General features: G+C 47.0%; 1 protein-coding gene across 1 annotated transcript in view; it reads right to left on the minus strand.

Annotated features, from left to right (window-relative positions):
• LOC139059024 (collagen alpha-1(II) chain-like) overlaps positions 1-21,398 on the minus strand; it is a 1,291,347-nt gene that overhangs the window by 548,533 nt on the left and 721,416 nt on the right. Inside the window, exon 19 of the mRNA XM_070536814.1 lies at positions 12,535-12,579. Coding sequence (XP_070392915.1) covers positions 12,535-12,579 — 45 coding nt within the window. The remainder of the gene's footprint in view (positions 1-12,534; positions 12,580-21,398) is intronic.

The raw sequence follows: 21,398 nt of genomic DNA on the forward strand, positions 1-21,398 counted from the left end.
GATTACTCTGAAACCTTCAATATTTTATGTATAAAAGCCAACGTGCTCGACTGGCAGATGAAATTTCGACGATGACCGACTTTTTTCACCTCTATCCTTGTGCTTTGAGTGTAACTTGCTTTTGCGGCCATTAGTCCCCACAGTAAAAACTTAGTTAACTACAGTCGCTACTAAGTGACATCTGGTGGCGGTGCTGGTGCATTCATGTACCGGACGCCGCCGTAAAGGCGCGATCCAAGGCCGAACCACAAATGCAACAAGAACGTCGCCAAGGACCAGCGAGCTAACCGCTGACTGCAGGGACTGCCCCGGAGCACGGACTTCTTCCTGATATGACGAGGAAGATTGTTGTCCACTCAACAAGCCGCCTACCTTCCGTGGAGCCGCCTACCTTCCATGGAGCTTCGTCGAAGGATCCCGAAACCTGGCTGGAAACCTTAAAAAGGATCTCGATCTACAACAACTGGACCTGTGAGGATAAGCTACGCCATGGGTACTTCTCCTTGGTTCGAGAACCGGGAGTCCACCCTCACAAAATGGTACCTGTTCCACAGTAACTTCCTGAGGACCTTAACGAGCGTTGTGCGAAAAGAAGGGGTCCATGTTCTGCTGGAAAACCGAGGGAAACTACCCAATGAGATCATCGCCTTCTTCACGAAAGAGATGGCACGTTATTTCCGGCACGCCGACCCAGAAAAGAAGCAAGGCGTAACGCAAAAACTATCCGCTGGAGCGATCCACAACCCGCCGAAGACCATAGCTGAGTTTTTGACAGATGAAATGACGGTGGGAAAAAGTATGCGAAAGCACGCTAGGCAATACAACCGCCAAGTGCTCACGCCTCAGTGGGCTATCCGTGTACTGGGCTCCGGCGAGCTCCAAGAGACCATGAGGGCAATTGTGCGTCAGGCATTGCGCAAGATGCTAGCTTGGTCGCAACTTCTGGTGCCCTCAGTCACTGGTATGGCGAAGGACCAACTTCGACAGAAAGTGAGAGAGGCACAAAGGAGAGATGCCTCGACCTGCACCACTAGTGGCCGTCGCTCGCCGTCCCTGTCCAAGTTCACGCCCAGGGCCCCCTACTGCCGCAATTCTGTCTTCTGCCACCGCCGCCGCCTGCTCACCCGTCTGTCGCACAGCGCCACTACCCGAGGAAGACAGACGCATGGCGCGCTTCTGATCACCATCCGCTAGGTTGCCAATGCGGAGACGCGCACCATGTCAAGTCTATTGTCGATGCCCATACCGTGATTTGGTACTGCAAGGGTTCGTCGCCTTGCATATCCCTCACTACCTAGCCGCCACTCAGTGTAGCCCTCGACGATCGTCCCGTTCACCGTCAGCCGGCCGCTACCTGTCCCCGCAACGCCAACCACACACCGCTCCATCCTGGGGTTGGCCGGCAAGCCCATATAGGGAAAACTAAAAGCAGCAACCGATTGAGGTGCGGTTGCTGTTCATCGAACCGACGAAGATGCTATGCCGCCCACGAAGACGCCGAAAGGCCATCTCAACGACATATGAACGAGATGCCGCCATCGTGACGAAGCCTGGAAGCAAGAAATTCAGAGCCCTTGCACTATGTGAAAATGCAAGAACAGCGAATCTGTTTTGCTCTATAGCTATATTAAGTGTTATATGGCGGCTATGTACCTGGATTAGACATAACATAATATAAGCGCTATATAGAACTCAATAAAGCTATTCAGCAAGGCAGCTTCGCTGGTCTTCCATGTTCGCATAGTGGAAAAGCTCAGGGATAATAGGGGATCGCAGGGAGAAGCCTTCGTCCTACAGTGGACATAAAATCGGCTGATGACGACGGCGGTTATGCTATATTAGTTGAAAGAAGGCACCAGCACACAATTTCGTTGTTCTTTTTGTCTGTTTTATTATTTTGTATTCTTTCATTTTTCCTTTCTTCCTTCTTTGTTACCTTTTTCATCTTTATTTCTTTTTTTTCTTTTTTTTACTTTGTACATATGCACTGACAATTCGACACGCTACGTTATAGACTGGCGTTTGGGTAACACCTTTTATCATTTAGGCAGACAAGCCCCAGGTGGACAGGTGCGTACCACCCGCAGACGAATGGTCTTACGGAGCGCTTGAACAAGACCCTCGCCGACATGCTAGGAATCTGCGTAGACGTGGAGCACAAGACTTGGGATGCCGGTACTCGGGCCCTAGAACGTAAAAATATTCCAATATGTTTTTATTACAATCTCCTGACGTCAAATTTGCGTAACCACCGAAGCAAGCATCGGGTGATCACCCGCCGGGTTGTATCAACAGACCAATCAAACGCTCTCCTCGTTCATAGGAGGTCACTTTTGTTTGCTTGAAAAACGAATAACATCGCCTGCACTGACTGGCTTGCCTTATCTTATTGGCTCACAAGAGGCGAGGAGCATGCTCATGTGGAGCCACTGCACTGAATATCGATAACCAGATAAAGAGCCTGGTGCCGGTGATTGGTCTTCTTTCTCTTACTTAGCTTGCGATGGCTCGTCGACAATCGCGGCGGCATCCAGCGGAAGGTTAAGAATGGCTCTAATACAGATCCTCAGCAAAAAAGAATTGTCAGATCAAGGCCGTAAACGTGCCGAAAGTTCTCGAAACTGTTACACGGCCCCACTAAAAGTTTTATTACACGTAAATGAACCCATGCTCTCCGACGGAGGCCAGTAGCCCGTGCTGGAGTGATTGGCAGCAGCCATCGTTTACTTCTTTCGGAATGGGGCAGCTTGCGGCTGTTCACAAGGAAATTCAATTTTGTTCGGCATAATAATGCATCTTAACGCGTACGCATTACTTTGACACGGTCCCTTTGGCGCATCACTTGGACACTTTGACGGCGCGTGAGAGCCAGGTGATGTGTGTGCTGCCCGAAAACATTTGAGCAATAGCCGATGGCAAAAAGGCGTTGAATCAGAAAGAACTATATTTGTTTTGTTCTGTGAAATTATGCATAATCAGTGTGTACACATATTAGCAGATAGCGAGCTATCGCGGTTCTCGTGGGGGGTGGTCCAAAAAGTTTTTGACCAATCGTGGTGGGCTGATTGCAGAATTGGAATAGAAAAGTTTGGAACAGTTTTTACGTTAGAACGCCTGTGTACGGGATAAAGGTGCACTAATATGCCAAAAAAATGATTTTTTTTAAAGCGAAAGCTTTACTGGCCGCGAACTTGTGATTTCGCCGTGGCGGTGCTCTGAGGAGGCACATGACGTCACAACGTGCGCCTCGCCGCGGATACTCCTGTCTCTCTCACAACCTAGTCACTACTGCGCATGCGCCATTACTGCGCATACGCCACCAAGACACAGGTGTTCCGCCGCTGTGCAGCGCCGCGCCTTTCCGCTGCCGCCGTTTGTTATGACGTAACTCCGCATTCCTCGTTGCGCTCGCCTCCGCTCACTTTGCCATCTGCGTCGCATGCCTGATTGAAAAAGAGAGCTCGCGTGCGCCGCAACAACAGTTGAGGCGGCAGTATGGACGGCGACAATTCTGATAAGCAGGGGGAAGCCTGGAATCGACATCGGAACGAGATGTAGAGAAAACGAATCGCGCAGGAAACAGACAAACAGCGCGCCGAACGACTGGCTAAACGCCGCAACATAGCTAGACAACCAGACTAACGTGGACTGACAACCAAGATTAACTAAGGGTAACCGTGTTTTGCCTTAGCTCTCGCTACGTATGTTTTGGATAACGAATGATGTTTATTTACAGTGTGAAACGAGTTACAGGGTGAAACGAGAGGAAGCTACAGGTCAGGCCCAGCCGACGCAGAGTACTCCGAGATCAGGCGCGCGCACTCTAATTCTTCTTTCTCTGCCTCAGTCGCGCAGTGCTGCGACATATTACGCGGGGTCAGGAAGTGCCCTGAGCGAGTTAAAGGAACCTATGATGGTACTGCTTGAGTCTGGCCACGTGAAAAACTTGCGTCGCGCGGGAACGCCGCTTACTTGCTGTCACTTTGGCGACGACATAGTTCACATCACTCAAGCGGGTGAGTATAACGAATGGTCCGGTGTATGTAGCGAGAAACTTGTGGTACAATCCCTTTTGGCGAACAGGTGTCCTCAACTAAACATCCAAAGTAAATCTGACGGGGATATGCCACGCATCATAGCGACTGTTACTGTTGCCTTGAGAGGACAACGTCCTAAGGTGCGCCAGTCGACGTGCTTCCTCAGCACAACACAGAGTTTGGGCGACGAAAGGATCTTCTTGGCACGATAAGGGTGGAATAGTGTCCAGAAAGCTGTGGGAAGTGCGTGCGTACAGCAAAAAGAACGGTGCATATGGGGTAACTTCCTGCATGGCACTATTGTGCGCGTACGTTACAAAACTTAAAACGGCGTCCCAATTCTTGTGGTCAGCAGCGACATAGATGGGTAACACGTCGTTCAGGGTTCGATTCGTCCGCTCCGTGAGGCCATTGGTTAGCGGGTGGTAAGGAGTGGAATAACGATATGCAGAACCACAAAGCCGTAAAAGTTCTTTAACAACGTCGGCGGTGAATTGCCGTCAACGGTCACTGATGACAACCCGGGCAGCGCCGTGACGAAGTATGACGTGATGCAACAAAAATGAAGAGACATCAGCTGCATTGGCAGATGGAAGTGCCGCCGTTTCCGTGTAGCGAGTAGGGTAATCTACGAATATTATAATCCAGCGGCAGCCAGCTGACGCGATTGGGAGTGGGCCAAGCAAGACGATGCCGACTTTTTCAAAGGCTAACGTTGGTGTACTAACTGGTTGCCAATAGCCTGCTAGAGCCATCGTCGTTTGCTTGTGGCGCTGGCAAACAGTGCACCTGGTGACATACCGTTTCGTTGTTTTTCTTTAATTTCACTGTGAGATGTGGAAGACTGAAAGCGTTCAAAACTTCTGAAAGGTGTTTCTGATGTTGCTCCTTTGGTTTGAATAAACTACTATATCATCAACGTAAACGTTGCAGCACGTGCCAAGGTATGGCTTTATGCTTTCGTCCATAATTTTCTGATACCACGCTGGGAATTCTTCCAGCAGAAAGGTAGTCGATTATATTCATATAAGTCGAATGGTGTAGCGAACGCAGTCTACTTTTTCATTTTTCCAGTCAATGGAATTTGCCAGGAGCCCTTGCAAAAGTATAATCTTGAAAACCAACGACGAGCATCGATCTTTTCAATTATGTCATCAATACTGGGCATTGGGTAAGGTATGAGCTCAGTTTGTGGATTAAGAGCTCAGTAATCTGTGAAAAGACGGAAAGCTCCGTCTTCTTTCGGAGCAATAGTTACCTGCGATGCAAATGGCGATACTGACGGTCGAATAATACCAGCGTCCACCATTGCTTGTAGCTCTCCTTTCAACCATATCTTCTTTTTTTCGTGACATATAGAGTTTTTCTAAACATTGCTTTGACCACGAGGTCGAAAGGAACCGCATGAGATTTTATCGCTAGTGGGTTACCAAAAGCGATAAAATCGGGTAGTTACCTGATGGCAGTTACCTTTGAAGAAAAGCTCTGGGAATACAGTTTTCTTGTCATCGTCACCAATGCCGATGCACTGTTTAGGTTGCTGGAAGTCAACACATTCAACTATCCTAAAGAAAGTATTCACGTGAAGCTGTGGGAGAGCACCAAAGAAATTAAGTTTATCCATTGAAATATCATGTTCCAGCCGCAATCGTTCCCAATATACTGCATCTCTGCCATGGCACCCCAGAATCCAGGGGGGGGGGGGGCATAATAGTTTCTGGCGCACGTACAATAAGCGGCTTAAACGATTTACGTGGCCAGGTATGCAGGATGATACCAGAACCGACATGCGAACGTGCCATCTGTTCCAGACAAATAAAGTCAAGTTCAGGCAGCCCACAGATATAATGATAACCACATAGCACTCAAGTACAAAGTTTGAATGTTTCATTTCGTATTCTTGGAGCTCAGAAAGAATGGGGAAGGCGCCAGGAAAACACAAGCTTTCTTGCTGGCCGTTGATTAATCTACAAGGATGGTTATGGCCAGTGCAGGAAAGGAATACGCCAACAGCGTCATTGCTCTTTTTAAGGCTGGGGGTTTTCTTGACTCAACGATCTTAGTGTGTGCTACCTTTCAGAGCGAAAAGATTGCAGGGTGGGTGGGAGTTCAAGAAATGACAATAAAGTTTTGTTCACCATATCAACCAGCAGCTAAAGGCCATGCTGAACGTGCTATCTGACACACAAAACAGTACATAAAAATGTACCCGAACATTGCAGGTGCCTGGAAGTGCTACCTCGAAGCCGCTGTGAGACATCACAACCGTTCTTGCACGAGTGGTCCTGGATGCAGCCCTCTTTTCGCTGCTTCAGGGACTGTGCCCATATTTCCAGCGGATCGCGAACTGGGCCTTCTTAATAACCTAAAGCTTTCCGAGAGGAAGAAAAGGGCGAAACAACAAGACGCATATAAACATCGAATGAAGAGAAATTTTGACAGAAGGCACAGCAGCGTTATACCGGACATATAACCCGGCGACCGGGTTCTAGCACGGAGAGGCAATGACAAGTTTTCTTCCAATGGCAAGTTTCCTGGACCCTTTCAAGTAATCAAGACTGCTTCGGAGCACGGTATCCTGAAGACCCTCTGGTACTTGGGAGACTCTGGGCAAACGGAGTACGCCTCAATCAGCAACGATTTCAAATATTACACCAGGAGTTATGAACAATGAAGTCAGGAGTAGTGAAGCGGTCTTCTCCAGCAAAGTCATAGAAGACGAGGAAGAAGGTGAAGAAGAGGAGGAAGAAGATACGAGGGGGAAGAGATTAAAATGGGGAACGACATCCGTCTCTTTACATACGTGTCTAAGTGACTCACTTTAGGAACATTACACACTATATACCGTGTGTAAAGTTATACTTTCGAGATTTCTGATGATATTACCCGGCTTATCTTTCAGTGCGTACATCTTTGTTAGTCCTATGCCGAGTTTCCTTTTCACTGATTTCAGGCTGCGTCTGTATTTTGCAGTTTCGTCAGTCTTGGTCGCGGTATTATTTCGAATATCTTTTATTTTCGCCTAGTTTATCAGTTTTGACAGTTCTCTTATCTGTATAGTCGGACACTTTCATTACTTGTGGTTTCTTTTTGAGACTTTGTTACTTGAGAGACCTTACCTACTAGTTGCCTTGGTGCCTTGCTTCCCAATTAAACTGCTGCCTCTGAAGCCAGCCTTGTTACGGTTTCCTTCATTATCTCCATGTCGCCGTCATCTGCCTCTTCTAAGGCTGCATATTTATTTGCAAGTACCAGCCTGAATATGTCTGGCTTTAACCATACTGCCTCTAGGCTGACCTGTTTCTTCTTGACCATTTTCGTTTTTCCGCTTTTCAAATTTAGGCGAATCCTAGCCCTTACTAAGGTATGACCACTGCACTCTACCCTACCTATCACTTCTACATCCTGCACTATGATAGGATTGGAAGAAGGTATGAAATCAATTTTTGTTTCACCCTTAGGGCTTTTCCAAGTCCACGTTTTGTTGCTGCACTCCCTGAAAAAAGTGTTCATTATTCGCAGTTATTACTTTCGGCGAAGGAATGCCGTAGCTGCCAATTGCTTGTGCAGCAGCTAGGCTTGCCCCCACTTTTGCATTGAAGTCGCGGATTACTACAGTATCAGTATACTGAGTTTGTCCTTTTCTAAGGCTGATATGCTGCACTATGATCATGTTTATTTATATATATATATATATATATATATATATATATATATATCTATATATATCTATATATATATATATATATATATATATATATATATATATATATGATGTTACGGGAAGGAAGAAGCGTTCGTCTATTCAAGCGTAGAGCAGCGATACTGCTAAAAACACTTCTTCGTCGTCGCTAAGACCACCGTCAGCATCGTCTTCTTTTCACATTAGCGACTGTGACATTACCCCCGTCGGAAAAAGCACCTGATTGGTGCGGCTCATCGGTCTGAGAACGGTAAGGTTTGAGACGGCTGGCGTGGATGATGTCAGAGAGAGGTGAAGGCACCGTAGCATTCAGCGGAGACACTTCATATGTGACAGGGGTCACCTGGCGAAGGATGCGGTAAGGGCCATAGTATCGCGAGAGCAATTTCTCGGAGAGACCAACATGCCGAGTTGGATACCATACTAGCACAAGAGCACCTGGTTCGTAGTTCACGTCGTGATGGCGCTGGTCGTAATGGCACTTCTGGAGTGTCTGTGAAGCAGAAAGACGAATGCGGGCAATCTGGCGTGCTTGGGTCGCCGTGGCTATTACATCCCGAGTGTACTCTGTCGGCGAGTCGAGTGTGGTCGAAAGGAGAGTCTCTAAAGGCAAAGTCGGCTCACGGCCGAAGAGGAGATAGAAGGGTGAATAGCCAGCTGTGTCGTGGCGCGAGGAATCGTAGGCGAACGTGACAAATGGTAGAGCAACGTCCCAGTCGCGATGATCGGAGGAAACATACATTGCGAGCATGTCAGTGATTGTGCGGTTCAGGCGTTCGGTAAGACTGTTAGTTTGAGGATGGTAAGCGGTAGTAAGTTTGTGTTTAGTAGCACATGATCGAAGTAGGTCGTATATGACTTTGGCAAGAAAGTATCTGCCGTGATCGGTGAGAAGTTGACGAGGTGCACCGTGGTGCAAGATAACGTCGTGAAGCAAGAAATCAGCGACGTCTGTAGCGCAGCTGGTCGGTAGGGCTCTAGTAATGGCATAGCGAGTTGTATCGTCCGTAGCGACGGCAATCCACCTATTTCCGTCCTTGGATATAGGAAATGGTCCGAGAAAATCAAGGCCAACGCGAAAAAAAGGGTCGGTCGGTATATCCAAAGGCTGCAGCAGTCCGGCAGGAGGCAGAGCTGGTCTTTTTCGGCGTTGACACGACTCACACGCGGCAACATAGCGCCGGACGGAGCGGTTGAGACGGGGCCAGAAGAACCGTCGCCGAATTCGGTCATAGGTCCGCGTGACACCAAGGTGTCCAGCGGTGCGAACGTCGTGCAGTTGCTGCAGTAAAATCTGTTGCAGATGCGACGGAATGACGGTTAGGAGCTCAGGCCCGTCGGGGTGCATGTTGCGGCGATACAGGATGCCATTTTGTAGTACGAACATGTGAAGGGATGGGTCAGACGGAGCAGAGAGCAGGCGTTCGATAATGGGGCGTAACGACTCATCGCATCGTTGTTCAGCGCCAAGGTCTTGCAACGCTGAGAGCGAAAGAACGCATATCGGTGCGACATCCACTAAACCGTCCGCTACATCGACGGCATGACGAGACAGGCAGCCGGCGTCCTGATGTAGACGACCCGACTTGTAGACCACAGTGTATGTGTATTCTTGCAGCCGTAGGGCCCAGCGACCGAGGCGTCCGGTGGGATCCTTGAGGGAGGAAAGCCAACAAAGGGCGTTGTGGTCGGTTGTAACTGTAAATGGTTGACCATATATGTAGGGTCGGAACTTGCCCACCGCCCAAATGAGGGCGAGGCACTCGCGCTCAGTATTCGAGTAATTGCGTTCGGCGGGAGAGAGGAGGCGACTGGCGTAGGTGATAACGCGGTCGTGCCCACATTGGTGGCGTCGGTGGCGACGACGGGGCCGTGGTTGAACTCTCTCCTTCGGATGACATGGCGGCCAGGTTACGTCCGCTGCGGAGCTCCGTCTTGCTCGAGTGATTATCCCGCACCTCCACCAATGATGTTACGGGAAGGAAGAAGCGTTTGTCTATTTACAAGTGGCTTTTAATGGCTGAGCCAACAAGCGTAGGGCAGCGATACTGCTAAAAACACTTCTTCGTCATCGCTAAGACCACCGTCAGCGTCGTCTTCTTTTCACATTACCGACTGTGACATTGTATATAGGTACCACGTCCGCCGTCAAGGTCTGAGTGGTGGCGATGGCTCACAGGGCTCACTAGGACACAGGACAACACTCACGGGGCTCTACTAGGACCCATAATTGCCCAAGAAAGTGGATAGGGAAACATCGCCGCGGTAGCTTAATTGGTAGAGCATCGCACGTGATATGTGAAGGTTGTAGGTACGGTTCCCACCTGCAGCAAGTTGTTTTTTCATCCAATTTAATTTCAATTAACTTGTCGTTTCTTTATTTCATCTACTAAGCACAAGTAATTTCCCCTACGTTGTCCTTGGTGTCAGTGTTTGTTGGCTTTTTATGATGTGACTATATATATATATGTATATCCGAATCGGCGAAACAAGCCCGTGCAGTACTCTAAGTGGAACACCATATCTTCTCAGCCATTGCGGAGGGTTTTCTGTTAGGACGACCACTATTATGAAAGTTCTTTAAAGGCTTTATATAAGGAATGAAATGACCCGTACGCTGACCAAAAATGCAGCTGTCGCAAGAGGTTGGACGTTTGGGCTTCCGCACAGAAGCCTTGCTTGCAGTCTGAAAAGAGCTTCCGTTTGGCAGCCAAAACGTCTAGCTGCCTTTGACAACACCACTTTGGTTGGCGGTCTGTTTTGTTGTTCTAATTTGAGTCTGCTCCAAGACCAGAAGACACGTGTTCGAATTGCTTATTTTGTTTAAAGAATGGTTCATACAAATAAATAATGAAGAACCTTGTTAAATATTTACGGAGAATTAAATATTGCCTCATCCGGCTACATTGCAACTTTCTGTTATACGCTGGAAGTTGTTACGTGCCCTCTGGAAAACACAATGCCGCAAGAATCTTTTAACTAGTTCATTAATAGCCGAGCATCACTGCCAAGAAAGACACTCTCTCCACATGCCCCGTCTAGCTTCTGCAAGTGACAATCCTTCCCTGGGTTCTCCCTCACCGGAGCTCGATGATTGCGGGCCGCACGCAACACTCGCCCCACCTTCGTATTCTTTCCTCGCGTTGTAGCGGTGCGGCGCACTTTCGATGACGGCGTCGCGCGCGAGCTGCTGAGTTTGCCTCGTTTAGCGCAGTGCACAATTTTGGGCACTGTGCACGAGAACACTTGGCTAGCGGTATAAACCAGTGCTAAACGAACAATGAGACGGACACAAAGCGGATCGGAGAGCACGATTACGCCCTGGAAGACGGTAGAAAGTGGCATGGTTTCGTCATCGGCGCACGCGTCGGCACGACGTGGGAGCAAAGAAACGAAACGGAAGTAAAAAAAGAAGACGCAGAGATTCGTTTTGTGTGTTTTATTATTTCTCTAAACAATATTTCGATTACTGAAGCAACAGATTAAAAAAATAACAAACCTTGCGCTGAATAACTCTGCAAATCACGTGCCACGATGAGTGACGTTACAGCACTCCCGTGTACGTAGGCTAAGTTGCGCATCATGCGTCGACTCTCCAAGTGTGAGCGCGGCGCCCGTAAGGAGAAGGGAAAACGGTGTTCGGTTTTAAATTTCGGCTCTTTCCGTGGCGCGTAGCGATGTAATGCTTAGCAGACACAGTCGTTAGCGCGGATTGTATGCACTGGGCTTGTCAGCTCAAATGCCAGACCTGGTGAGGGGCCGTTTAAGGAAAGAAGGGGCAGCGAACAAGAGTCAACTGAATAAAGTTTGCGGAGGAGCCATTCTATGTGAAATGAGGTGGGCACGGGGAGCAGAAGACCGGATAGCGCATGCACTCTACAAGTGGTCCCAATCCTGTTTTCTCTCCCTTCTCCAGAAGAAGCTTCTTTTAGATTAAGTTGATTTCAAGTAGTTATTTCTTTCTAACTTTGTACCTGATGACGGTGCAGCACTCCTTCCTGTTTCCGTCACCCATTTTCCTAAAAGGTTTGTGATATTCAACAATGTTAGTCGTAGGAGGTAGCACATGGTGCTTAATGAATAATGTCGCCTTCAAAGCATTTCCTCAATTTAACTTCGTAATTGTTGAGGCGAAGGTTATCGAGCATTTATAGTACACGTACACCTTAAGATAATTTCAAGCCACGTAATAAGGAACTTCAAAAAGGAAGAACGTGGCAGTCGTTCCCGGTCCCTTCCTCCTCATTTTCTTCTGTTGGTCGTCTTTCGTGTCTGGTTATTTCGACATATATATAAATGAGCTTAGTAACAGAGGCAAAAATTACCTATTACGTTCTTTTAATGTGACTGATTGATGGATTCATTGTTCCATTGATTGATTTATGGATGGAATAATTGATTGATTGACTGATTGATTCATTTTAGCTATTCATTCATTCTTTCAATCATTCGTTCGCTCATTCATTACCTGATGTGTTTTAACTCGAAGGCCGCACCTATGCTATCAGATACAAATTCAGAAATGTTGTGAACTAATTTTCATTATCAACGATTCGTTAATGCTATTTTATCAATGTGACAGTTTGCCCATTGCTTGCCCGTCGGAATGCCGCAACCGCGGTCAAGAATGCCATCAACACCTTCGGTAGGAACAGCAGAACGCCAAAGACAATGACAGAGCAAACTGTGGTATTTACTTTCTTGAGTATACGTCTAGGGACCATGCAATGGCAGTGCTTTGCTGCTGAGGACAAGCGCACACCGAAAGAAACAATGTTACATCAGTCTACGAACCTGAATGCCCTTCTCTCCTGGCGATCCATCCTTGCCAGGTGGACCCTGAAAAAAAAAAAAGGCAAGGCTAAGTGCCACACTCAGCATACTGGCCAACAATCCCAGCGTTCTACAAGTAAACATTAATACAAACAAAGGAGGATGGCGAAACATCATCATCATCATCATCAACAACAGTTTAATTACGCCCACTGCAGAGCAAACGCCTCTCCTATCCTTCTCCAACTACCCCGGTCATGTCATAATTGTGGTCATGCTGTCCCTGCAAACTTCTTAATCTCATCCGCACACCTAACTTTCTGCCACCCTTTGCTACGCTTCCCTTCCCTTGGAATCCAGTCCGTAACCCTTAATGACCATCGGTTAGCTTCCCTCCTCATTACATGTCCAGCCCATGCCAATTTCTTTTTCTTGATTTCCACAAGTATATCACAAACTCGCGTTCGTTCCCTCACCCAATCTGCTCTTTTTCTTATCCCTTATTGTTACACCTATCATTCTTCTTTCCATAGCTCGTTGCGTCGTCCTCAATTTAAGTAGAACCCTTTTCGTAAGCCTCCAGCTTTCTGCTCCGTACGTGAGTACTGGTAGGACACAGCTCTTATATACTTTTCTCTTGAGGGATAATCGTAACTTGCTGTTCATGATCTGAGAGTGCCTGCCAAACGCAGCCAAGCCCATTTTTATTTTTCGGATTATTTCAGTCTCATGATACAGATCCCGAGTCACTACCTGCCCTAAGTAGATGTATTCCCTTACCACTTCGAGTGCCTCACTACCTATCGTAAACTGCTGTTCTCTTCCGAGACAGTTAAACAATAATTCAGTTTTCTGCAGAATAATTTTTAGACCCACCCTTTGGCTTTGCCTCTCCAGGTCAGTGAGCATGCATTGCAGTTGGTCCCCTGAGTTGCTAAGCAACTCATGGGACCTGGGCAAACAGCGCCGCGGAGGCTCAATTGGAAGAGCATTGCAGGCGTAATGGAAGAGGTCGGATCGTTGCTCACCTGCGGCAAGTTGTGTTTTCATCCACTTTAATTTCCAATAATTTATAATTTCTTTATTTCATTCATTAAGTACCAGTAATTTCCCCTAAGTTGACTTTGGTGTCAGTGTTTGTTGGCTTCTAATGACTTATATATTCAAAATCGGCCTTTTTGGTTAACCCCTTTTCTTTCCGTTTCTGCTCAGAGAACTTATGTGAGTTTTCTTTGTATAATGGGAAATAGTATTGCTCTTCCCTCATTCGCTGCGATGCTTTCAATGAAAATAACACGCGTAGTACAAGCTGCAGATACGCTAGAGCAATCTTGCAGCGCGGATTTTTCGAAGAGTCTAAAACAGGTGCGATCATTTGTCTGTAAGGGTGGTGTTTCTCGATTTCGATTCTCCACAAATGAAATATATATATATATATATATATATATATATATATATATATATATATATATATATATATATATATATATATACTGTAGAATATCTACGTTGCCAAACACCAATTCATAGGTCCAAATTTCCGCCGTTGACAGGCCTGTATTATCCATAATTACAAGGAACGCTCATACTTCCCTTTTTTATTAAATGAGAAAAAAGTGCAGCGGCTATCATTGAACTACAGCGCTGAGTATTTCATCGATATTAACATGTAGACTGAGAAATCGCAATGGATCAATGTCCTAATCGCAACGGTAATCTGGGCACGTACACGGCCCTTGCACGCATGCCTCGCACTGAGAGTAACGGACATCGTAAAAGGCACTGCGTGTGTTTGGTAGCCACAGACGCAGCAGGATGAAGCACACCCTAAGAAAGCGACTGTTTTCCACGGGAACACAAGAAAAAAGCAGCGCTCATCGAACGACGGCGCTCTTCACCTAATAGCGGCAAACTTGTCGCCTGTGTGAACACTTTAGTTATATATCCTGTCCAGATCGCCAAGCAGCGGGAGTAGAGGGCGCTTGCGAGGATACATCGCACGGCATATAAAACCCACATTCAAAATACCCCTGATCTAATTCGGCAGCCGCAGAAGCAAGAAGAACGTGCCGTCTCATGTACGAAATTCGCCTAGTAACACAAAAAAAGCAGCGATCATCAAACGACGGCGATCGATATTTGATCGGGGCTAAGTTGCCCACTGCGCAATTACTTTGGTGAATATCCTGCTCAGAGCGGTGATTTACGGAAGTACACGGTGCTTGCGAGGATTCCTCGCAAAGAGTATAAATAAAGGCAACCTTCAAGAACTGTTGATCTTATTTCGCATCCGCTACCGCGGCTCGAAAAAGCACGTGTCTAGTGTTCGGCATATTGCACGAGAAAAGAAGAAAGCATCAGCGATCATGAAACAACGGCGCTCGGTAATTCATCGTCGCTAAGTTGCCCACTGCGCGATTACTTTGGTGAATATCCTGCTCAGAGTGGCGATTTACGGAAGTACACAGCACTCGCGAGGACTCTTTGCAATCAGCATAAAGCCTACTTTCAAAGAACCGCTTATTTCATTTGGAATATGCAACAGCAGCTCGATCCAACTCGTATCTAGAGGGCGGCATTTTACACAAGAAAAGAAGAAAGCATCAGCGAGGATCGAACGATGGCGCTCGTTACTTCACCGGCGCTAACTTCCCCACTACGCAATTACTTTGGTGAATAACCCGTTCAGAGGAGCGATTTACGGATGTACACGGCATTTGTGAGGATTCTTCGCGCGGAGCATAAAGTCTACATTCAAGAACAGCTTATCTCATTTGGAATATGCAACAGCAGCTCGATCAAGCTCGTGTCTACAGTTCAGCATTTTACACGAGAAAAGAAGAAAGCATCACCGATGAACGAACAACGGCGCTCGTTACTTCACCGGCGCTAAGTTGCCCACTGCGCAATTAATTTTGTGAATAACCTGTTCAGAGGGGCGATTTACGGATGCACACGGCATTTGCGAGGATTCTTCGCACGGAGTATACAGGCTACTTTCATGAACAGCTGATTTCATATGGAATACGCAACAGCAGCTCGATCCAGCTCGTGTCTAGAGTTCGGCATTTTACACAAGAAAAGAACAAAGCATCAGCGATGATTTAACAATGGCGCTTGTTACTTCATCGTCGCTAAGTTGCACACTGCGCAATTACTTTGGTGAATAACCCGTTCAGAGGGATGATTTACGGAATTAAACGGCATTTGTGAGGATTCTTCGCACGGAGTTTAATGTCTACATTCAAGAACAGCTTATCTCATTTGGAATATGCTACAGCAGCTCGATCCAGCTCGTGTCTACAGTTCGGCATTTTACACAAGAAAAGAACAAAGCATCAGCGATGATTTAACAATGGCGCTTGTTACTTCATCGGCGCTAAGTTGCCCACTGCGCAATCACTTTGGTGAATAACCTGTTCAGATGGGCGATTTACGGAAGTACACGGCATTTGCGGTGATTCTTCGCACGCAGTATAAAGTCTACATTCAAGAACAGCTTATCTCATTTGAAATACGCAACAGCAGCTTGATCCAGCTCGTGTCTAGAGTTCGGCATTTTACACGAGAAAAGAAGAAAGCATCACCGATGAACGAACAACGGCGCTCGTTACTTCATCGGCGCTAAGTTGCCCACTGCGCAATTACTTTGGTGAATACCCCTTCAGAGGAGCGATTTATGGAAGTACACGGCATTTGTGAGGACTCTTCGCGCGGAGTATAAAGTCTACATTCAAGAACAGCTAATCTCATTTGGAATACGCAACAGCAGCTCGATCCAGCTCGTGTCTACAGTTCGGCATTTTACACGAGAAAAGAAGAAAGCATCACCGATGAACCAACAAAGACGCTCGTTACTTCATCGGCACTAAATTGCCCCCTGCGCAATTACTTTTGTGAATAACCCGTTCAGAGGAGCGATTTACGGAAGTACACGGCATTTGCGAGGATTCTTCGCACGGAGTGTAATATCTACATTCAAGAACAGCTTATCTCATTTGGAATACGCAACAGCAGCTCGATCCAGCTGGTGTCTACAGTTCGGCATTTTACACGAGAAAAGAAGAAAGCATCGCCGATGAACGAACAACGGCGCTCGTTACTTCATCGGCGCTAAGTTGCCCACGGCGAAATTGCTTTGGTGAATAACCTGTTCAGAGGGGCGATTTACGGAAGTACACGGCATTTGCGAGAATTCTTCGCACGGAGTATAAAGGCCACTTTCACGAGCAACTGATTTCATTTGGAATACGCAACAGCAACTCGATCCAGCTCGTGTCTAGAGTTCGGCATTTTACACGAGAAAAGAAGAAAGCATCACCGATGAACCAACAACGGCGCTCGTTACTTCATCGGCGCTACGTTGCCCACGGCGAAATTGCTTTGGTGAATAACCTGTTCAGAGGGGCGATTTACGGAAGTACACGGCATTTTCGGGGATTCTTGGCACGGAGTATAGAGCCTACTTTCATGAACAGCTGATTTCATTTGGAATACGCAACAGCAGCTCGATCCAGCTCGTGTCTTCAGTTCGGCATTTTACACGAGAAAAGAAGAAAGCATCACCGATGAACGAACAACGGCGCTCGTTACGTCATCGGCGCTACGTTGCCCACGGCGAAATTGCTTTGGTGAATAACCTGTTCAGAGGGGCGATTTACGGAAGTACACGGCATTTGCGGGGATTCTTCACACGGAGTATAAAGTCTACATTCAAGAACAGCTTATCTCATTTGGAATATGCAACAGCAGCTCGATCCAGCTCGTGTCTACAGTTCGGCATTTTACACGAGAAAAGAAGAAAGCATCACCGATGAACGAACAACGGCGCTCGTTACTTCATCGGCGCTAAGTTGCCCACTGCGCAATTACTTTGGTGACTAACCCCTTCAGAGGAGCGATTTATGGAAGTACACGGCATTTGTGAGGACTCTTCGCGCGGAGTATAAAGTCTACATTCAAGAACAGCTAATCTCATTTGGAATACGCAACAGCAGCTCGATCCAGCTCGTGTCTACAGTTCGGCATTTTACACGAGAAAAGAAGAAAGCATCACCGATGAACCAACAACGACGCTCGTTACTTCATCGGCGCTACGTTGCCCACGGCGAAATTGCTTTGGTGAATAACCTGTTCAGAGGGGCGATTTACGGAAGTACACGGCATTTGCGGGGATTCTTCGCACGGAGTATAAAGTCTACATTCAAGAACAGCTTATCTCATTTGGAATATGCAACAGCAGCTCGATCCAGCTCGTGTCTACAGTTCGGCATTTTACACGAGAAAAGAAAGCATCACCGATGAACGAACAACGGCGCTCGTTACTTCATCGGCGCTACGTTGCCCACGGCGAAATTGCTTTGGTGAATAACCTGTTCAGAGGGGCGATTTACGGAAGTACACGGCATTTGCGGGGATTCTTCGCACGGAGTATAGAGGCTACTTTCATGAACAGCTGATTTCATTTGGAATACGCAACAGCAGCTCGATCCAGCTCGTGTCTACAGTTTCGCATTTTACACGAGAAAAGAAGAAAGCATCACCGATGAACGAACAACGGCGCTCGTTACTTCATCGGCGCTAAGTTGCCCACTGCGCAATTACTTTTGTGAATAACCTGTTCAGAGGTGCGATTTACGGAAGTACACGGCATTTGTGAGGACTCTTCGCGCGGAGTATAAAGTCTACATTCAAGAACAGCTAATCTCATTTGGAATACGCAACAGCACCTCGATCCAGCTCGTGTCTACAGTTCGGCATTTTACACGAGAAAAGAAGAAAGCATCACCGATGAACCAACAACGACGCTCGTTACTTCATCGGCACAAATTTGCCCCCTGCGCAATTACTTTTGTGAATAACCCGTTCAGAGGAGCGATTTACGGAAGTACACGGCATTTGCGAGGATTCTTCGCACGGAGTATAAAGTCTACATTCAAGAACAGCTTATCTCATTTGGAATACGCAACAGAAGCTCGATCCAGCTGGTGTCGACAGTTCGGCATTTTACACGAGAAAAGAAGAAAGCATCACCGATGAACGAACAACGGCGCTCGTTACTTCATCGGCGCTAAGTTGCCCACGGCGAAATTGCTTTGGTGAATAACCTGTTCAGAGGGGCGATTTACGGAAGTACACGGCATTTGCGAGAATTCTTCGCACGGAGTATAAAGGCCACTTTCACGAGCAACTGATTTCATTTGGAATACGCAACAGCAGCTCGATCCAGCTCGTGTCTAGAGTTCGGCATTTTACACAAGAAAAGAACAAAGCATCAGCGATGATTTAACAATGGCGCGTGTTACTTCATCGGCGGTAAGTTGCCCACTGCGCAATTACTTTGGTGAATAACCTGTTCAGAGGGGCGATTTACGGAAGTACACGGCATTTTCGAGGATTCTTCGCACGGAGTATAAAGTCTACATTCAAGAACAGCTTATTTCATTTGGAATACGCAACAGCAGCTCGATCCAGCTCGTGTCTACAGTTCGGCATTTTACACGAGAAAAGAAGAAAGCATCACCGATGAACCAACAACGACGCTCGTTACTTCATCGGCACTAATTTGCCCCCTGCGCAATTACTTTTGTGAATAACCCGTTCAGAGGAGCGATTTACGGAAGTACACGGCATTTGCGAGGATTCTTCGCACGGAGTATAAAGTCTACATTCAAGAACAGCTTATCTCATTTGGAATACGCAACAGAAGCTCGATCCAGCTGGTGTCGACAGTTCGGCATTTTACACGAGAAAAGAAGAAAGCATCACCGATGAACGAACAACGGCGCTCGTTACTTCATCGGCGCTAAGTTGCCCACGGCGAAATTGCTTTGGTGAATAACCTGTTCAGAGGGGCGATTTACGGAAGTACACGGCATTTGCGAGAATTCTTCCCACGGAGTATAAAGGCCACTTTCACGAGCAACTGATTTCATTTGGAATACGCAACAGCAGCTCGATCCAGCTCGTGTCTAGAGTTCGACATTTTACACAAGAAAAGAACAAAGCATCAGCGATGATTTAACAATGGCGCGTGTTACTTTATCGGCGGTAAGTTGCCCACTGCGCAATTACTTTGGTGAATAACCTGTTCAGAGGGGCGATTTACGGAAGTACACGGCATTTTCGAGGATTCTTCGCACGGAGTATAAAGTCTACATTCAAGAACAGCTTATTTCATTTGGAATACGCAACAGCAGCTCGATCCAGCTCGTGTCTACAGTTCGGCATTTTACACGAGAAAAGAAGAAAGCATCACCGATGAACAAACAACGGCGCTCGTTACTTCATCGGCGCTACGTTGCCCATGGCGAAATTGCTTTGGTGAATAACCTGTTCAGAGGGCCGATTTATGGAAGTACATGGCATTTACGAGGATTCTTCGCACGGAGTATAGAGGCTACTTTCATGAACAGCTGATTTCATTTGGAATACGCAACAGCAGCTCGATCCAGCTCGTGTCTACAGTTCGGCATTTTACAAAAGAAAAGAACAAAGCATCAGCGATGATTTACCAATGGCTCTTGTTACTTTATCGGCGCTAAGTTGCCCACTGCGCAATTACTTTGGTGAACAACCTGTTCAGTGGGCAGATTTACGGAAGTACACGGCATTTGCGAGAATTCTTCGCACGGAGTATAAAGGCGACTTTCACGAGCAACTGATTTCATTTGGAATACGCAACAGCAGCTCGATCCAGCTCGTGTCTAGAGTTCGGCATTTTACACAAGAAAAGAACAAAGCGTCAGCGATGATTTAACAATGGCGCGTCTTACTTCATCGGCGCTAAGTTGCCCACTGCTCAATTACTTTGGTGAATAACCTGTTCAGAGGGGCGATTTACGGAAGTACACGGCATTTGCGAGGATTCTTCGCACGGAGTATAAAGTCTACATTCAAGAACAGCTTATCTCATTTGGAATACGCAACAGCAGCTAGATCCAGCTCGTGTCTAGAGTTCGGCATTTTACACGAGAAAAGAAGAAAGCATCACCGATGAACGAACAACGGCGCTCGTTACTTCATCGGTGCTACGTTGCCCACGGCGAAATTGCTTTGGTGAATAACCTGTTCAGAGGGCCGATTTATGGAAGTACATGACATTGGCGAGGATTCTTCGCACGGAGTATAAAGTCTACATTCAAGAACAGCTTATCTCATTTGGAATACGCACCAGCAGCTCGATCCAGCTCGTGTCTAGAGTTCGGCATTTTACACGAGAAAAGAAGAAAGCATCACCGATGAACGAACAACGGCGCTCGTTACTTCATCGGCGCTAAGTTGCCCACTGCGCAATTACTTTGGTGAATAACCCCTTCAGAGGAGCGATTTATGGAAGTACACGGCATTTGTGAGGACTCTTCGCGCGGAGTATAAAGTCTACATTCAAGAACAGCTAATCTCATTTGGAACACGCAACAGCAGCTCGATCCAGCTCGTGTCTACAGTTCCGCATTTTACACGAGAAAAGAAGAAAGCATCACCGATGAACCAACAACGACGCTCGTTACTTCATCGGCACTAATTTGCCCCCTGTGCAATTACTTTTGTGAATAACCCGTTCAGAGGAGCGATTTACGGAAGTACACGGCATTTGCGAGGATTCTTCGCACGGAGTGTAAAGTCTACATTCAAGAACAGCTTATCTCATTTGGAATACGCAACAGCAGCTCGATCCAGCTGGTGTCGACAGTTCGGCATTTTACACGAGAAAAGAAGAAAGCATCACCGATGAACGAACAACGGCACTCGTTACTTCATCGGCGCTAAGTTGCCCACGGCGAAATTGCTTTGGTGAATAACCTGTTCAGAGGGGCGATTTACGGAAGTACACGGCATTTGCGAGGATTCTTCGCACGGAGTATAAAGTCTACATTCAAGAACAG

This window comes from Dermacentor albipictus, chromosome 4 (assembly GCF_038994185.2).
Source record: "Dermacentor albipictus isolate Rhodes 1998 colony chromosome 4, USDA_Dalb.pri_finalv2, whole genome shotgun sequence".
NCBI lineage: Eukaryota > Metazoa > Arthropoda > Arachnida > Ixodida > Ixodidae > Dermacentor > Dermacentor albipictus.